The sequence below is a fragment of the Gordionus sp. m RMFG-2023 genome, chromosome 2 (genome assembly GCF_954871325.1).
Source record: "Gordionus sp. m RMFG-2023 chromosome 2, tfGorSpeb1-WG-v2, whole genome shotgun sequence".
In the NCBI taxonomy this organism is placed as follows: domain Eukaryota; kingdom Metazoa; phylum Nematomorpha; class Gordioida; order Chordodea; family Parachordodidae; genus Gordionus; species Gordionus sp. m RMFG-2023.
This window is the reverse complement of record NC_088776.1, coordinates 62,259,916-62,279,533: the sequence shown is the minus strand read 5'-3', so window position 1 is coordinate 62,279,533 and position 19,618 is coordinate 62,259,916. Positions and strand designations below refer to the sequence as shown.

Sequence of the window (19,618 nt, the reverse complement as noted above, 5' to 3'; positions counted from 1 at the left end):
TATGACATATTTAATTTATTTTTATATTAGTTAATTTTGCATCAATCAAATCACTATCTTTTTTTTAAAAAAAGATTATATATATATATATATAATATTAAATTTTCTAACACTTAAAATATTGATATTTAAATGTAGAAATTGATATTCAAATTAAAAAATAAGTAAGAAAAATGCTAGGTCGGTCATTGATGTAAAATATAAAGTTTAGATTAACTTATGTTACTTGAATACATATAAAATAATAGTTAATTTCTGATCAAAAAAAAATATAGTAAAATATTTGAATAATCTAACATCTTATATATTAAAATTTTGAAAAGGAATACTAATTTAAACTCCATATTTTACCTAGTCTTGGGCAGAGGTTTCTATCCTGTTTTCTTGGATCGATAATATTGATTTATCATGATGATATCAGCCAAATATTTATAAATACGATATTTTTTTTATTTGGCTTATAACATTTTATCTGATTTGACTTTCGTAAATTCTTAATATATTTTTAAAGGTAAATATTGTAATTTATTATATTGAGACATGATTTGAATGTATCAGTAGATCATTATTTACAGTATACTAAGCTATTATTTAAGAAAGAAATATAAAGAAAAGAAATGATCATTAATGTATTTAATTATAATGTAATGAAAACCTTTTATGTAGCCCTCTAACCTTAGTGTATGTACAATATGGTGTCATTGAAATTTCAGTAGGTTACTTAATGGGTGAGAGCTTTGAATTCTGGTTATAAGTATATTTTACATATTTAAACAAAAAATCCTATTCTGAATAAATATTTATTTTTAAAAAAATTGATTTTATTAACTAGTTGGGATTTCATTTGTTTCTTCTAGTTTTCCTCTAACCCAAACATTGATCCAATCATTAATGAAGGTCAATAAATAGAATACCATGAAATTTCAGATTTTCACTTTATTTTAATAATTATTTCTACCAATGGGTCTTGAGACACCCTAGGTAAAGATTAAGAAAATTTTGAAATTAACCCAAATTCCCTTATTCCAAAGCAACTACTATATTAGTTTCATCTAATCTCAATCAGATTCCCCCCCCCCCCAATGTTTTTTTTTAAATATAGTTTTTATATTTGTTATCCTTTAAATTGTTTACATGTTTTTTTGCATTTTTTAACCCTTTCGTGCCTGGAATATTTTCCACGAACAAAAAATACTTTTACTTTTATATAATAAAATAATGATTTTGACAGGTTGATGATAAAATATAAAATAATAAATATTGTTTTATAAATTAATATCTCTAAATACCAACAATTTTCTTTAAATATAAAAATTAATTGATTCAAAATTTTGATGACAAATGATCTCGCTTGGCGCGAAAGGGTTAATATAGTTTTATATATTGTTATTTATAATTTAATTTTTAAAATTTAATAAATATATATATTTTTTAAAATAAATAAATAAATCTCATATTTTATCACCTACACTAGAGGTTGTCACATATTGCCCCCTCCCTCCCATACTGATAGACCACATTTTATATCTAGAATGAAAGCCTAAATATCAGCCCATACTTTATCTGATGTTAGTTTAAGTTAAATTTATCCTACTTATTTTTTTTTTTGTAAGATAATCAAAATTTATTGATTGCCATAAATAAGCAATTAATTTTATTCATATTTTTAAAAATGTTTCACCTAAATTAAATTCTTATATTTAAGGCAAATCTCATTTTAATTTTGATATCCTTTAAAAAAAATAGGCTTTATAAGGTTTCCAGAGAATTCAGTTTTAGCTTATACCACCAGGTAGTATCTCACAAATTTTCATTGAAAATAATGTTTTGATAAAATAGAATGATAGATATTTATAATTTTCTATTCAAAGCAATTAATAATTTTATTTCATTTATCTTCATAAAAGTGTGTTGAATTATATTTTAATTAAAAATTTTGGGCCTGGGCCAAAATATAAAAAATTTCAGCTTTGATTATTGAAAATGTTTCACCTAAGTTAATAATCTTGTATTTGAGGCAAATCTCTTTTTAATTTTGATATCCTTAAAAAAATAGGCTTATAAGATTTCCAGAGAATTCAGTTTTACCTTATAACACTAGGTAGAATCTTGCAAATTTTCATTGAAAATAATGTTTTGGCAAAATAGAATGATAGATATCTAAAATTTTCTATTCAAAGCAATCAATAATTTATTTCATTTATCCTCATAAAAGTGTGTTTGAATTATATTTTAATTAAAAATTTTGGGCATGGGCCAAAATATAAAAAATTTCAGCTTTGATTATTGAAAATGTTTCACCTAAATTAAATTCTTGTATTTGAGGCAAATCTCTTTTTAATTTTGATATCCTTCAAAAAAAATAGGCTTATAAGATTTCTAGAGAATCAGTTTTAGCTTATATACCAAATGTTTTGGCAAAATAGAATGATAGATATCTTGAATTTTCTATTCAAATCAATTAATAATTTTATCATTTATCCTCATAAAAGTGTGTTTGAATTATATTTTAATTAAAAATTTTGGGCCTGGGCCAAAAAATAAAAAATTTCAGATTTGCCTTGGGCCAAAAAAAACTGAATAAATAATCATAATTAAAATCATAAAGCCTGACCCAAATTTTAAAATATTATTATAAGTCTGAAAATATCTTGGCCTGTGGTACGATTTTAAATTCATACCATTTTTTGGCCCATTTCTCAGTTTTTGAACTGACTTGCAGATCTCAAATTTGGCAGGTAGGGAAATGTTATCATAATTTTAATAATATAAGAAGAGCCTGGTGGTAAAATGTATGTAAGGAGTTATTATAATTTTGATTCCATTTTTTATACTAATTTTAGTTAATTAGGTTGGTAGGTAATATTGTCATTGGCCGCACATTATTTTTTCTTCTTCATGCCACAGAATTTTAAAAAGTAATGCATCAGACAAATACTCTTAATTTATAGTTTTACAATATCCTTTTACCATTCAGTAATTTTGTGGAGTTTATAGAACCCAATTATAATAAAGTTAATACTTGGAAATAAAAATTTATTGTGATCTCAAATTTATAGTAACTTAATTAAATTTATCATAAAATTAGTGTTGTGGCATAATTTGTGCCTATTTCAAAAATGCCAATATTTTATCCATCAAAATATTACACAAGCCTAAAGATCTAGATTATAGATGACACAGTGCTTTGCACATTTAATTAGCAAACTTAAGGCTTAATTATTGTTTTTATGGCTAAAATATTGAATTGAGCGTTTTTTAAATGACTTAAATTGAGCTGTTTAGTTTTTAAAACATAAGACAATTGTAACAGAATTTGGCCTATCAAACCCCAAAAGAGTATTTACATAAGTTTTTTTAAACCATATTTATTATAAAGGAATTTTTGAAGAATATACATTAACATAATGAAATGTGTTGGTTTTAATATGTGATTTTTTTTAGAAAATTTGGTTATGGTATGTTGCCATATTTGCTTTAAAGTCATTTCCTTTCAATAAAGATTCAAGAAAAATATTGTTCCACCCCCATGCTTTAGCTCTAGAAAACTTCCTCCCTCTTCCCTTCCAGATTTTTATTAGATCTACTTATATGACCCCAGTCCGTATCTGTAGTTCATCAAGTTCAGGTTACTTATTTCTTATTACTCATAAGCCTCCAATTCTATCTATATCTGCCCTAGAAACTATTTCAAAGCTCACATCTCTCCTATAACAATTTTAATTCACATTTTCTGCACCTTTATGATTGTATCTAATTAGTTTTTGCTTGTGGAATTTAAGCTATTTATCATTTTCTGTGTTCAATTTCGCCAATAATAAACCCTCATTTTATTCTTTGAATACTAACACTCTACACAGCCAAATTGATCTCTAACAAAAAAAAAATGAGACCTTTTGGTGATATTAGTATTTCTGCTCTGAAACCTTTGGTGATATCAGTATTGCTGCTCGAATTTTAACTTATCATGATGAGAAGGAAAGTTACATAAAATAATTTGAATACTTTGGAACAAAAAAAGCGTCCATTGACTTCTCATTATTTTCATTCCCATAGTTCCTCTCTTATTCCCTTTACTTGGGATGAGGTGAAGTCCAAAGGGGCGATAAGTGGTTTAGACAATTTTCAGACCAGGTTCTATCCGTTCCGCGTTGATGCTGATTTTATTGAACCCTACGCTAAAATCTTTTACTGAATTATAGTAATAATATCCTCGTAAGAGCGAGTGCCTCTTATACGTCCTATTATTTTTGATGCACGCCTGTCATTATTGACCAAGCTAGACGGTGCTATTAGATTCATAGCTGTTGTGTTTCAACTAATTAGTTGCCAGGATCATGGGAAACAAAATTCGTTCAAATGCGTATTCCCCCTCCCTCTTGATTAGGGTTGGTTATCGAGTGACCTCCACTCATTTTATAAATAATGAGACTAGTAAAATTATCTTAGACAAGTATCCATAGGAATACGTTCCTGTTTTCTTTCTTAACACTTTCCTAAACATGTTAATTTTCAGAACTCTCTCGCTATGAATTTTTCTCGTTACTAAAATATGGAAAGTTTACTTTAATTTCCCAAGAAGAAATCTAGCAAACCTATTCTTTAGGTCCTTGGTTCCTTACTTTAGAAAAACATCATGACTTGATCAAAAATTTAAAGATTAATTTAGATTTATGGTATCTTGAGTCCTTTACCCAACGTCATTTTAATTTTTGAACATGTTGATTTTGAGACCCATAGAATTGGCCATGCCTTAAATAGGGAAAAAGAATTGAGATATCCTCCCTCAATAAATAGTATATATTATCTCTCACTTTATTTTTCCTATCGCTTCTTCAGCTACTTTTAGGCAACTTGATTAAATTCTCTTTTTAGTTCCCTGAACAATCTTCCTCACCTTGCACGATCTTTAAATCTTTTCCAAATTTCTTCGAAATTCAATTTAAACATTTCATCCAATATCTCTTATTAACCTTAATATTTTATAGATTTTAATTGTTTCCTCGTTTCTTTGCCCGTTAAGTAAAGGAGTTATCCATTTCTCCATTAGGCCAAACAATCTTGGCTCACTTTAAGTTCTCTAAGTTTCCCATCATCCCCATTTTCAGCTATTTAATAGCTTCCTTAGTCCTATGTCATAATGTGTTTTTTTTAAACTAAGTTTCCACCTGATAGATATAACAGCTTCATTTACTTAGAAACTCATAAAAAAATGCTAAAAAGCCACGAATGGTTAGCAGTTTCCTAGTAATAAGAAGATGGCCATGGAATAGGTTACCTTATTTTTTCTGTTAATGCTACACGTAGTAGACAGGCAAACTGATTTGGTAGGCAGGCACTGTTTTTTCGGCCATAAAAAATCTTCTATTACTTTTTACCCTGCAACACTCATAATGGGTTGATTGGCGAATTTTGATTTCTTCGATTTTTCCGATAGGTTGGAGCTCTAAGATCCTTTAAATGAGGGTGGCAAACGTCCTGATGGCACTTTAACATCTTGACGCGGCGATATAAGAGTTTCCTCATTTCCTAATTGTAATGTAGCTCCAAGTGGTCAAAAGGTTTAATAGATATGGGTCCCTATTAAATTCGTTTGTCTTTATCTCTATCTCCCTTAAACATTATATGTTCTAGGTAATCTCGCTGCCCAATCGCTAATATTTTAAAATTAATTGAGAATAGAAGAGAAGAGATTTCTTTATTTCATTCTATCTTTTTTCTTTCTTTCTTTCTTTCTTTCTTTCTTTCTTTCTTTCTTTCTTTCTTTCTTTCTTTCTTTCTTTCTTTTTCTCTTTAAGGGGAGGGGGTAGACTAAATCTCAATAAATTTGTGATTCTAGAAAAAATTTACAAGTGTTTCTCACGACTTCTCCTTCCTTAGTGTTGTCGGCTGGAAAATGGCTCTAACCCAATATATTAGCAAAAAATATCCTGCAAACCCTGGAGATTTCTTTATTGGCTAAAAATCTTAATTTAAAATTGGCCAAATCGAGCCATTTAAATAACACTATTTTTTCCATTTAATACAGATTGCGAATAATCATCTTTGTTTGCTCATATTTATTTTTCTTTTAAAAAAAGTGTAATACCATATTATATTTATATATTTTAATATTTAGGTTATCTATTTTAGGTATATTATTAGTATAGCAATATATATATATTTAATTTATTTTATTATATCGGCATTTGGATTCGATTAATATTTTTTAAAAAAATCACTTTTCTTTTTATGTGGATGTATACATATATATAATGTAATATATATTTTATAAATGTGTAATATAATCCGAATTCATGATTTGTAATACATTTTTATATCGATCTTTAGGGGGGGGGGGGATTTTTATCTCTTAATCTTAAAATTTGGTTTTTGTATAATAGGAAAATTTTATAGACGAACCATTACAATTAGGTCTTGCCATATCCGCATTCCCACGTCAGCAAACAAGGAATATCTATAATATTCCAAAGCGACTAACTCACTATTTTATCAAGAAAAATATTACCTAAACCTCAAGATTTAGATAATAGATGTTGGACCATTTGTGTCACCTTGAGGAAAATCTTAAGGATTTGCATAATATTTGTGTCGCCTATGAGGAAAATCTTAAGGATTAGCATAATATTTGTGTCGCCTATGAGGAAAATCTTAAGGATTTGCATAATATTTGTGTCGCCTATGAGGAAAATCTTAAGGATTTGCATAATATTTGTGTCGCCTATGAGGAAAATCTTAAGGATTTGCATAATATTTGTGTCGCCTATGAGGAAAATCTTAAGGATTTGCATAATATTTTTTTCTGATAAAATATTGAGTTAGTCGTTTAACAACCACTAACTAATTCTACATATAAAAACCCAGAAAAGTCAGTTATCTTTATCGCCTAATTTCATTTAATTTTCTACGATTCGTATTTTTCTTTATTAAAGTTATTTTTATTAGACGAGAGAAAGTACCAAAAAAATTTTAATCAAAATTTTAAAATTTGAGATTTTTTTAAAATCTAAACATAAATAAATCGCAAATAAATTAAATGGATTACAATAATTTTGTAAAAATAAAATAGTAAAAAAAAAAATTGTGATATATCAAAATAAAACCTACAAAAAAGTGTCATTTTTTTGAAGGTTTGGGCTAAAGTTTGATACCAAAATATTCTAGATCATAAGGCTAGAGGATAGCTAGTCAAAGATGGAACCTTCCTATGTATCTTCGGTTCAAAATTTTTGAGTTTAGAAGTTGATAATAACTTATTTATTCCCCCCCCCCCCCCATGTATATAAAAATAATTAATTTTTGCCTAAGTTATAGTAGCTCTGTCCAAAATTGATCAATAAGGTTTGCCTATATTTAATAATAAAACTTTAATGTTGATTTTCTCATTTTAACCATTTGCGCGAGTGGGGCACCCCAATGCTAGGCCCGACAATATATCTTTTAACGCAAATTCTGGATATTTAGAGAATTTTGTGCATTAGAAAATTTGTGGTCTGCTTGTTACTAGTGTTTATATTAGCTTCGAATAATTTTCAGATTTTATTTAAGTAAAATAATAATAAAAACCAGGGCTGGGGAAACCTAGAGAAAGGGGGTGGGTTCGGGTTTTGTTAGGGTTTAGCGAAAAACCCCCTAAACTAGGTATAGAGTTTAGAGTCTAGAAAAATATTAAGATATCAGAAATATCAGTTTTTTTTAAAAAGGTTCTGAATTCTGGTTTAGTAAAATCTCAAGGGTTTGGGTTCACTTAATTTCTAATATGATTATGTTTATCTCACGAAATTCCTAAACGGTATTATTTTAGGTTTTTTTTATACTTCTTACTTTAATCTATCATGTCAGAAAAATTATGGTACCAATTAATTGTGACGCTGGTGCCAATTAATTTTGACGCTTTAGGAAGAAAAAAATTAATAATGTAATTTTTTTTTAAAAAAAAATTTGACTAAAATCAAATAAAATGATTATTTCAAATTTTATAATAAAATTACCAGTTTACCACTAACCTCGCCAAAAAATAATGTCATCACGTGATTACGATTCTGACGCTCACAAGAGGAGCAATACCCACGACTATTATCAAACCTCCAGAGATGATCAAGATGGCGGCCATGTTGGCGATAGGGACAAAAGTAAGGCCTATAACGTCTCCAAGAACGTAACCTCTCAAGTCCTCAAGGCCCAGAAAGTAGCGGAAGATTATTACGGGGACGCTAAGAAGCAAGCGGTACTTAATTTAAAAAAAAAATTTATATCCTTTATGATCATTATTTATGAATATATATATATGTTCCGGCACTGTAACTTTAAATCATTTTTTGAAGCGCATTTACAAAATATAATTTTTCCGAAAATATAGCAAGTTTAGAACCTATATCAATGACATATATATAACCTAGACTGACGATTCATCCATTAAAAGTATAAATCAAATCAGCTGGAGACGCCATCTTGGTTACATTAATCATTTTAAATTATAAACGAGAGCCTAATTTATTCCTTATTATCTGATGCAAACTTTATTAAAGAATTACCGGATTTATCGAGATAATAAGGAATACAATTTATCAATTTAAATAGTAGTTTTTTTAACATGAGAATAATTATTATATGTGTTTACCAAAATGGTGGGTCCAGCTGATTTGCTTTTTAACAAAAAATGCATTTTAATGAATGAATCGTCAATCTAGATATATGGAAAAAACTAATATAAATTATATAGTATTGAGTTCAAAAAGAATTGTCTAATATTCATATGATAGGTATTCCAAATATTAATACATTTCCGGTAAATTCAAATTCTTAAATTTTTTTAAAAAAAGCGCTTAAAAAAATGATTGAAAGTTGAAAAAAAAAACACATCACCGTTAACATATATATATTTTATATTTTAAAAATGTTTATTTTGAGTGTACACATCCATCCCTCCAATTGTGTCATACATAATCAAAAAAAATTTTTTTTTTATTAATTTGAAAAATAAAATAGAAAGAAAATTTAAAAAAAAAATAAGAATTAGAAAAGAAAGATGGAATAAAAATAATATAATTTTATATTTAGAACGAAGCTATCGACCATCTTAAGCAAAACGAAACCGTTTCCTTGGTCCAGCGCAAATTGAAAGAAGGCAATAACCGAATTTTTAATGTTATGGATCATTATAGTGATTACGGTTACAGAACCATAAGGAAAAGTGTGCCATTCCTCAATCTCCCGCCAGATCAACCGATGGCTTTTTCCATGGCATTGGCTGGATTGGCGTTAGCGATCATTTTAATACCGCTCATATGCAGCTTGGTGTATTGGAAGTAATTAATTTTACCTTGTTTTATCGTTACGAATCGAAATCTATCATTTTAACTTAATAATTTAATTCATTGAACATATAAATTTACAATGTTTGTTATTATACATGATAGCCACCACAGAACGTTACACCATTACGCCTATACCCTTAACGACATAGACCTGGATGCCCTGAAAAAATATTGGGGAGACTCCCACTATTTGGACACTGCCTCGCACAACATGGAACATCTTACCTCTAACGTTAAGAACTTGCCCAAGCATAGCAAGCTAGTTCGCGAGTTGGGGTTATTATACCGCAAGTGGCATGGGTATTTTACATATAATTTTGACTATTATTTTTTTTAAAAAATCATTACTTCATTTTCCTTATTACTCTAGGTACAACAAAAAATCTAAAATCTATCAAACCCTTGACAAAGTTTCAGACCCGGTATATTCTGGTATGCACAGGATTAGCTCTGGCCTGGCTGATAGACTCGCCTTAGCCCCGCCTAAGCACAAACCCATATTTTTCCCGTACCTTTTGGCCCTGATCGCGGGGTTGGGAGGCCTGTTTGCTCTTCTTAAATACGGAAAGTAAATATAGTTTTGCCAAATTTTTATAATGTTTGGTATTTTTTTGGAGAAGGGAGAAAGAAAGATGAGTAAATTTTGAAAATTTTCGCTATTCAAATAAATATTTATTTTACACGTGTAATTCTGATTTATCGATTTTAAATACAAATTTATATATTTCATGCCTTTACATTACACATTTTGTTTATTATATGGTAGTTGTTTATTGAGCATCATTCTCAAAAAGTCAATAGTAATTCCACCGGACACTGTTCAAATTTATGGGTTGCCCGCCGGCAGAAACATCCCGTCTCTCTCACCCTACGTTCTCAAGCTCGAAACGTATTTAAGAATGGCTAAGATTCCTTACAAGGCAATCATATTTGTTTTCAAACAATATATGACCTAGCCAAGCCTTTCACCTAAAAAATGACACTTCTAAGCTAATTTCTAACAAAATTAATTGAGATGATTATTTTTAGGATAAAGGCTTGGCTAAGTTATTATGGAATTAGCCAAAGTTTTTTAATTTACACTTTAGTCTCTATTTTTTATGTTTTTTATCTCAAGTTTTAAATTGTTACATATTTTTTATTAGATCGATTTCAGCGGAATCCCCTCCACTGAAGGCAAAAATCCCTGGATAACTTACAACGGAGTTGACATCCCTGACTCCCAGGGATCCATTGAGTATTTGAAGAAAAAGTGCGGGGCAGAGGATTTAGACCGCGATCTAAGTCCCAAAGAAAAGACCGTCTCTAACGCTCTCAGGGTATTCACCGAGGAGGAATTGAAATGGTAAGAAAAAATGGGGGAAGAAATATAAAGAGGATAGACGGGGTTGGGTAGTAGCGCAAAATACTTTTAGTGAAGATACTAAAGACAGTTACTTTTTTTTGCCTTTGTATCTAGTATTTTTATTCAAATATTTTAGGTAGCTATATTTTAAATACTAAGACTGTGACCTGGTTCTACTATAATATGGATACTTAATAATTTTTTAGTGTAGAGTAAAAAGCTAGGACTCGAATAAAAAGACGATTATATTTTTTTTAAAAGGCCAATGATTATGTACAGAATGGTTTACAGTTCTCTCAATCAGTTGATGGATCAAATGTATGTGCCCGCCTGGATGCGTCACATTTGGTAAAAATAAAAATTTCTTTTTATAGAAAATTTATATGTATCTTGACCTTTGATTCTTATATTATCCACCTAATCTTTAATGGGGGAAATTGATTCCTCCTCCCTTGTCATATAATACCCCCAAAAGGTATACAAGTTTTTTTTATAATATCATTCTTTTACAACCCGCAAATTTTTTTTTCATGTACAGAAAATTAAAATGTTTCACGTTATAATTTAAAATTTCAATATTATAAAATGATAACATAAATCTTTTTTAGATTAAATAATATCATGTTTTTTAAAAGCAATAATTTATCAAATAATCCATTGAGAATTGACCCCGTTTACAGTTGAATTTTTTTTTTACAAACTCATTATATAGGCATCGATGGTCAGATCATGAAATTATTTATTTTTAAAATTTACATTTTAATAAAAGGATACCTCTTAGAGTAATCTTATTCATCAAGCCTAAATACAAGAGCAGAGCTAAAGAAGCCGGTTTACTTAATAAAGGAAGTAGATACGTTTACAGCAAGGGGGTTAAAGATATTCAATCCCTTTCCGACTATTTAGGTCAATAAAATTGCTTATGAATAAATGTTTTATTATTATTCCTTAATTACATTTCAATCTTATATTCATTATTTTTCTTCATCGATATAGGTAACAAGCAATACATGATGGGAGAAAAGCCTACTGAAGTTGATTGCACCATATTTGGGATGTTGGCCGAATACTTATGGACATTCCCTGAAGATAACATTCTTAGGACTAAATTTAACAGTTTATATTTTTGGCAAATTATTACATTTTTTATTAGTTATTTTATAAAGAACGAAAATGATATTATACTAACTAATATAATATATATATATGAATCCGGTTATTTAATTTTAATCCTTCATCCCTACCATTTTTAAAGCTGATTGGTCTAATCTTGGAGCATATTGCAACAGGATCAAGGATAAATTTTGGCCAGATTGGAATGACAGGATCAGAACTGGCAAGCACGTAACTTCATCGAGATAAATAAAGATATGAACGTACATCTTGAACTTCTTAAAAATATTACTAAAGATTTTAAAAAACATTTATTTTAAAAAAATATTTCATTTGTTTGATAGTTTTTTTATTATTTCTTTCTACACCCTTTGTCTATCATTTTCACGAAATTATATATATTTACTAGTCAGAGTATAGATTTAATAACTGCAATTATTAATATTATTTATAATAGAATTTAATAGTCAATTATTTTAAACTTACTTATATTTATCACTTTGATTTTAGTCTATAAAAGATAATTCACTCTTACTTTATTTGGATAATTAGATGCTTTATAGTTAAATATACTTTTTTGCACATAACACGTAATTTGATCACTATATTATTATATATTTTATCGATATCTAATCAAGAAATTATTGAAATTAATATTTATACCACCATGACATGTATCGTCGTAAGAATTCTAAATATAAATTTATAATATATATATATTATGTCGTTTAGTTTTAAATATTTACAATCAATGCACTTTTAGAAAGATTATCAAAATTTATACCTCCTAACTTTTTTTTTGGTGTTATCTATATATGCACATTTTTTTTTTTGATTTGTGTATATTTATTTTAAAATAAAAATTATATATCATTCATTCAAAAGTATCCAACCAGATCTGACGAATTTAAAAACTATAAATAAGAGCATTTATTTCTCGAATTTGAGGTTAAAAGGCTATGCAGAATCCTTTTTAAGCTTTTGGAAGAAAATTGAACTATATTTTGGACCACACTCCACTAATTTGAAAAAATAAATTTGATATAAATCTCTAATCATAAGCGTGTTCAGGTTTTTCCTATGGGGGAGAGACCATTTTGAGCAGTTGCCTCATAAATTTTTGTTGGTGGATATGAAATTTTTAGCTTATTAAAATTGTATGGGAATGGGCATACGTTTTAATGGAATCACTATTTCCAGGGATCTCGAACCAAAAAGGGTATTTTTTTTTTCGTTTTGTTCAGTTCTGGCCAAAAACAATATTCCTAACCTTCCATCCAGAAGGCGTTACTGAAAATAGCTAACTTTATTGATGTTGTAATCATAGAAATATATACAGATATTTTATATTAAAAAATTAGAAATGTCATATTTTATCAGAGTGAAGAAAAAGATGTATGATTATCATTTTTTCTTTGTATAAAACGTATAGAAAACATCTAATGAATAAAATTGGAAAATTAAAATTTGGTGATTATTGTTATTAGTTATTTTAATTGATATAAAAAATTTGTTTATTGATCAATTATTACACGATATCGTTCATAGACATTCTCTAAATATTATCATTTAGATATATGTGGTGGTGTTGATATGAATTCAGTATTGGGAAAGTGTTTTCAGCACTAACAAATTATCGATAGAAAAATTATACATTAATTTAATAACGATTTATAAAAATGTTTTTAACCGCTAAATTATAGATAATACACTTAACCCATTTTTGTCCGGTGTTCTAATATCAAAACATCATGTTTTGGAATATTTTATATTTTTGTTTAATTTTTTTCTCCTTATTGAGACTAATTTTCTTAGACATATTTATTAAGCTGTTTTACATTTTATTTATATTTCCATTTTCAATAAAATTTCATGATTTGGTTTAGAAATAGAACAAAAAAGGTTTACTGCTGTGTTTTTCAGAAAATGTTTTGTTGCTTAAATTGAAGTGGAATTTTCTAGAAAAATGATGAAAATATAAACTATTTATATGTTTTTTAATATTTTTATATTTTCGGACAAATATATATCAAATAAATTGTATTTTAAAATTTCTGTCAATATCAGATTAGATTATTTATGCATAATATATTAATTTAACCACTATTAGAGTATCAAATTTACTTTAGGCCATCTAGTGATGAGAATCAAAGAAAGTAAGATAGTAGAATAGATAATCTTGGTGACATGCACTACAGTTATAATCTCAGGAAACTGGAGCTTACATCTCATGGTGACAAAGTTTATATTGATGAAATCGATAAAATAATTTAAAACTAAAAGTTATAACAATTATAAACTGGAGTATAAATTATTTCTTCTTTAGAAACAATTGTAAATTTGATCCAGAATATTTTGAAATTTTTTTGATCATAGCAGTTATAAAAAGATGAGGTGTCAAAATTTTCAATTTATATTTTACTATTATAGAAGAAAATAATATAAAATGAAGACAATGGTGTATAAAGGATTCGGCCAGTGGAACAGTCTTACTCTGTTATACAGCTGTTTTAAAAAACAACAATTGTATTAAATGGCAACACTGAATTTATAGACTATGAAATAATTTATACCTTAGAAACGTTAACATATCCTTACAAAATATTTTAGCAAAATTTTGTTATAATATATTTCTATAAAGTTTAAAATTACGGAATTTCAAATAGGTGTACGCTATTAGGTGAGAATTTTTAATGTCACTTAGAAGTAAATATCGTAAGTGTTGAATTAGCATGAAAATCTAATTTGATTTTACTTGTATTTTCGACAAATATACTTAGTTGGTTCATTCATTCTATATTTCTTTCTCTATCTTATCTTTACTTCTATATAATTATCACTGTTTTAATGAATTCCAAAATTCTAATGTTAGCAGAAGCTTTCATTATAATTGTATAGCAGTGGTTTTGAACCAACCTTAGGATCAAAATGTTTTCAAAAAGTCTTATATAGTATCCTTATATTTATACCCTTTTAAAAATTTAATATGTAAAGCCATGCTATATAAAATTTAATCATATTTATAAGCTATGAGCCTTTCTAGAATAGTTTGACCAGGCCAAAGCAAAACTCTAATAAATATGATAAATATTAATATTATAAAAAATATTGAACTCATATTTTTTATTATATAATAACAAATTGTATACCTTTTTTTTTTAAAATATATAGTAATTTAACCATTTATATTTTTCATCTAAAGAAATTATTTTTTTTAATTAAAAAAAATATTTATTATAAGAAATATACATTCAAGCCTAAATAATGGAAAGATATATGGCATAGCTATAAATCTCCATTTGATTATATGGCCAAGCTATGAAGAAATGGAGTGGAAAATGATGTATCATGGACTAAACAGTTGGCGTATTCAAATAAACATATGAAAATGCAATAAACAATTTCTTCTACATTTAGAATTCAATTCTGCTTGCATTCATATAATTAAATTATTTATTGTTATAGTTATAGTTACTCATATCATTATTATTCTTAATAATAGGTTTACAATTTGAATTTTAAAAAATTTGAGCTTTTCACCCCAATGTTCCATGGCATGCCCATAAAATCAAGAGAGGTATAGCTATTACACATATCTTTCCATTATCAGGCTTGAATGATACATTCCTCAAAATATAAATTTTTTTAAATTAAAAAATTAATTTATTTAGATGAGAAATTTAAATCGTTCATAATATCTATTTTTTTTAAAAAAAAGGTAAATAATCTGTTATTATATAATAAAAAGTAAGATTTCATTATTTTTTATAACATTAATATTTATCATATATATTAGAGGTCTGCAAAATCCAGCCCAGCCTGCTTCGACTTGATAAGAATTTTTAAACCAACTCGACCTGTTAATAGTTTCACCAGTCACTGTAAGTTATATATTTTTAAAAAATTTACTCTATCCGATTGATATATAATTCTTTATAAAAATTAATTTAGTTCAAAAACATCAAATTTTTTGCTAAATACCGTAAGTATATTTTTAAAGTTAAAAATATCACATTTTAGCTATAAATATATTCTTATTTCCACACATTTTCAAGACAGTGGCCGAATTAATTTGTATTAAAACCTTATATTTAAATGTAAGTTTTGTACATAGATATTTATCTGATTACATAAAGAAAGAAACTTAAAAATATAATAGTTGAACATTATGTTTTTTTTAAACTATATGTAAACCTGGATTTGATTATTCTTGCTAACTAAATTTATATATCATTAAATCACAATAAATCTTTTTAAAGTAATTAAATTGCTAAAACAAAGATTATCAATATTTATTTAAAAACGACGAGCTCTTATCTAAAAATTAAACATCTTTTTATTTGTAAATATTTATATTACTACTTCTTCAACTCTCATAATATACAAAAATGTAAAATGTTTGCACTTTTAAGAAATAATGTGTTTTTGATTTTTAAGTAAAAAAAATTTATAAAATAAATTTCAATTATAATAATAATAGATTAAAAATCTTCCAATTATAATATAAAACTAGCTGATAAGCCGTCAAGAATAGCGGGGATGATGGGTAATTAGCTACTTTGTTTATATGGTACTAAATAGAGGTGGGCATTGGGCGGGATTTTCTCCCGCCCACGTTCGCTCATACTTTGAATAGTCATGGAGGGATTTTTTAAAATAATTTCAACATCAGGTGGGTGGCGGTCGGGTTGTAAAATCTTTTAAGGTAATGGACGGGCATGGGCTTCTTAATTTTCAGGTGAAATGAGCAGTAACGCTTCAATTTATTAAAAATGATAGTTTTATTTCACAATATTGCGTATTATATATTTTTAAATAAAAATACATTTAAAATAAGTAAATAAAGAGCCAAACCAGCCATTAAAATAATTTTTTGACATTAAGCGGACGGAGTGAACGGGTGGGTGCGTTTAATAAATTTCAAAACAACGAGTGGACTGGGCTCTTTGGCTAAATACCCTCCCATTTAATGTACTTCTTTAATATATTTTTATAAAATAATTAAAATTTCAGAAAATGAAGTAAATTTGTGGATAACACCTCATAAGATATGCTTAAATTCTGATTTATCTAACATCAAATAAGGGAGAAAAATATGATGAACCGTCTTTCTTGATGGGCAAAATGAGAAACTAAAATAACTAAGAGAAATATCATAGCTTTCGTTGGTCAGCATTGCGGTTCGCTATCAGAGTGAAAGTGGCAGATGGGTTTTAGGGAAGAAAAGAGATGAAAAAAAGAAAGTAGAAATATAGTAGAAAGTATAATAAACGTTTATACCCTGATGGTTATCAACTTTTAATACAATCATATTTGAAGTGACATAAAAAAGGAAAATAATATAAAATTTATATATTTGAATGTTTTATAAGGGATAACTCAGTTTTTTTTAACTTCACATAAGGTTTTAAAAATAAAATCATGTGTATTAACCTGGCATATCAGCACATCTAAATGTGTCATGATATTTATTTCACAATAAGAATTGTCAGGGTGCTGAAGACTTCCTGCAATGGCCTGAGATGTATTACATACAACTGAGAAAATTTAGATAGAATATTAGTATGGGGATATAAATAAGATGGGCATTGATAAATCCCCATGAACTTTAAAAAAAGGGGGCTAATTACCTGATAACTTTTAAATCTGTGCTACTATAGATTCAAAGGCAATAGGGCTATTGTAAGAACGAATATGATATATAAAATTTTTGTACATGGGATCTAAAGGTAGATAATATATTTTTTAAATAATCAGGATATTGTCATTGAGTAAGCCTGACTCTACCCTTATGACTACAATAGGTGAATTTACCACCTGAAGTTATTTCGGCTGAAAAATTTAAAATTGACAAAATTGGCATAATAAATTCATGATATCATAATTATGTTGCTCCTCTAATGGATTAATTACAGCAAAAATACTTGGGCAATATATGTTATAACTTTTTCCCAAATCATCTAATGCAAGCGCTAATTAATATCAGATTTATCCTATTATAAAATAGTGTTATATTAAAGCTCGTTTTTGGAAAAAAAATAAAAATTGTTGATATATATTTTGACTAATTTTAGCTTTTTTTATAAACCTGATTAAATTAATCTTTAAAATTTTTCTAAATACAAAGTATCAAAATAATTTGAAATAAAATACAATATTCTCTTTATAAAAAAAAATAAATGACAGGATTCATTGTTATAAATATTTGATAATGATACGTTTTCTTAGCTACTCGGAATATAGATTTTTTATATAACTTAAAAAGTATAATAAATTATGGAAAGATCTAGAATTCATAGAATGGATGTATAGAAGTGAACGATTCTAAAACCTGACATGATGATTCCGGAAAAGCGTCGTTTATTCTAGAAAGTCTTATCGCATATAAATATGATTAAATTATTTATAGCATGGCGTTACATATTAAATTTTTAAAAAGGTATGAATGTAAAGATATTAGATAGAAGCTTTTTGAAAACATTCAAGATTAACATTTCTTCTTTGATTCTAAGACTGATTCAAAACCACTCTTATACAATTATAATGAAAGCTTATGCTAACATTGGAATTTTGGACTTCATGAAAACGCCATTTGATAGAATTGTTATTTTTTAAATCAATTGTATAACAAAATCAGGCGGTGCCACTCACCTAACTCTTTATCCAACATTTCCTTCATTTTAAATTATTCTTCTTGCTATTTTTTTTCTATTCATTTTTATTATATTTTGAAACAACAATCTCATAGCATAGCGTGTAGTACTCCAAAATCATATGGAGAATATAGTGCATCTAAGTTTACTATATAAAATATTTATATTTATAAATTTGGTCTAATAATGCGTTATATCAGCTTAACTATTAGTGTAGCCAGTATTCATCCAATGAAGTGGAAAGATTACAAAATAGTTTTTGAGTACATGGCTCTTAGACTCTCATTTGCACAGCTTTCAGCTGGGTTGTGCCTGCGAAAAATTTAAATTACGTTAATTCTCCCATTCTTATTTGTTTTTACCTTTATTACCAAATTTTAATTCTTAAAAAATGAAGAGCTTAGCAGATTTTTTTAATCCTTCTAAATAAAAAATTCTATACCTTTTAATATCATAACAACAATTGTATATTTGAACTCCATATAAAAAAAATATTTATATACTTAAAAATTAATTTAACCTTTCAATTATATTAAATATTATATAAAACACACAAATATAAGTAAAAATTACTTTGATTTGTAAGTTAATAAAAACGTAGGCGAAAAATATTAATTACAAAAAAATTATTTTGGGGATGGGGGATTAGATAAAATAATATTTACAAGATGAGGCAAATTACCGAAGGGGAGAACTTTCCCCTGCCCCCTTTCTCGGTTATGCCTTTGACAGGAACTCTATGACATCGCAATTTTTAAATGGAGATCTAAAATTCATCCACAATTATTTAATTACAAAAGGGTTAGATTCAAATAGAATATAATGCTTAAAGCATCAAATCCATTTTTTGGTAAAATGGAAAGGATTTAGACCTGACAAATATTTACAGAATCCTATAAGAGCAAATTTTTTTTATAAAAAATAGGATTGGTTATGGGTGGAATCAGGTATAAATAGAAATAGCTATTAAATTATGGAAGCAATCTCTATAGAATAAAACGAGGCTTGAAGTATAGAACAAAAAAGTTTCCAATACTTATTTTTGTGAATCTACAAATTTTACCGAGTTATAATAATTATTATAAAAACTAATAAACTATTGAAGGTACAAAAATAATTTTTACATATTTCCGTAATATTGTGGGCTATTTACTAGTAATATATTTTTTAATTTTGTCACTAGATATCAT

The 19,618-nt window shown here is 27.2% G+C and overlaps 1 protein-coding gene across 2 annotated transcripts; it reads left to right on the top strand.

Moving 5' to 3' along the window:
* The first annotated feature begins 358 nt into the window (after window positions 1–358).
* LOC135925353 (uncharacterized) lies at window positions 359–12,556 on the top strand. Of its 2 annotated transcripts, none has more exons than XM_065460627.1 (11): window positions 359–511; window positions 7,995–8,227; window positions 9,061–9,308; window positions 9,420–9,617; window positions 9,688–9,885; window positions 10,084–10,237; window positions 10,463–10,662; window positions 10,924–11,010; window positions 11,432–11,568; window positions 11,659–11,778; window positions 11,918–12,555. In XM_065460627.1, the coding sequence occupies exons 2-11, from the start codon at window positions 8,021–8,023 to the stop codon at window positions 12,022–12,024; spliced, it is 1,656 nt and encodes a 551-aa protein (XP_065316699.1). In that variant the 5' UTR covers window positions 359–511; window positions 7,995–8,020; the 3' UTR covers window positions 12,025–12,555. The 2 variants fall into 2 exon arrangements, with proteins under 2 accessions (XP_065316699.1, XP_065316700.1); XM_065460628.1 differs by lacking the exon at window positions 359–511 and adding an exon at window positions 2,898–2,918 and having other exon boundaries at window positions 11,918–12,556.
* Window positions 12,557–19,618: the final 7,062 nt, after the last annotated feature.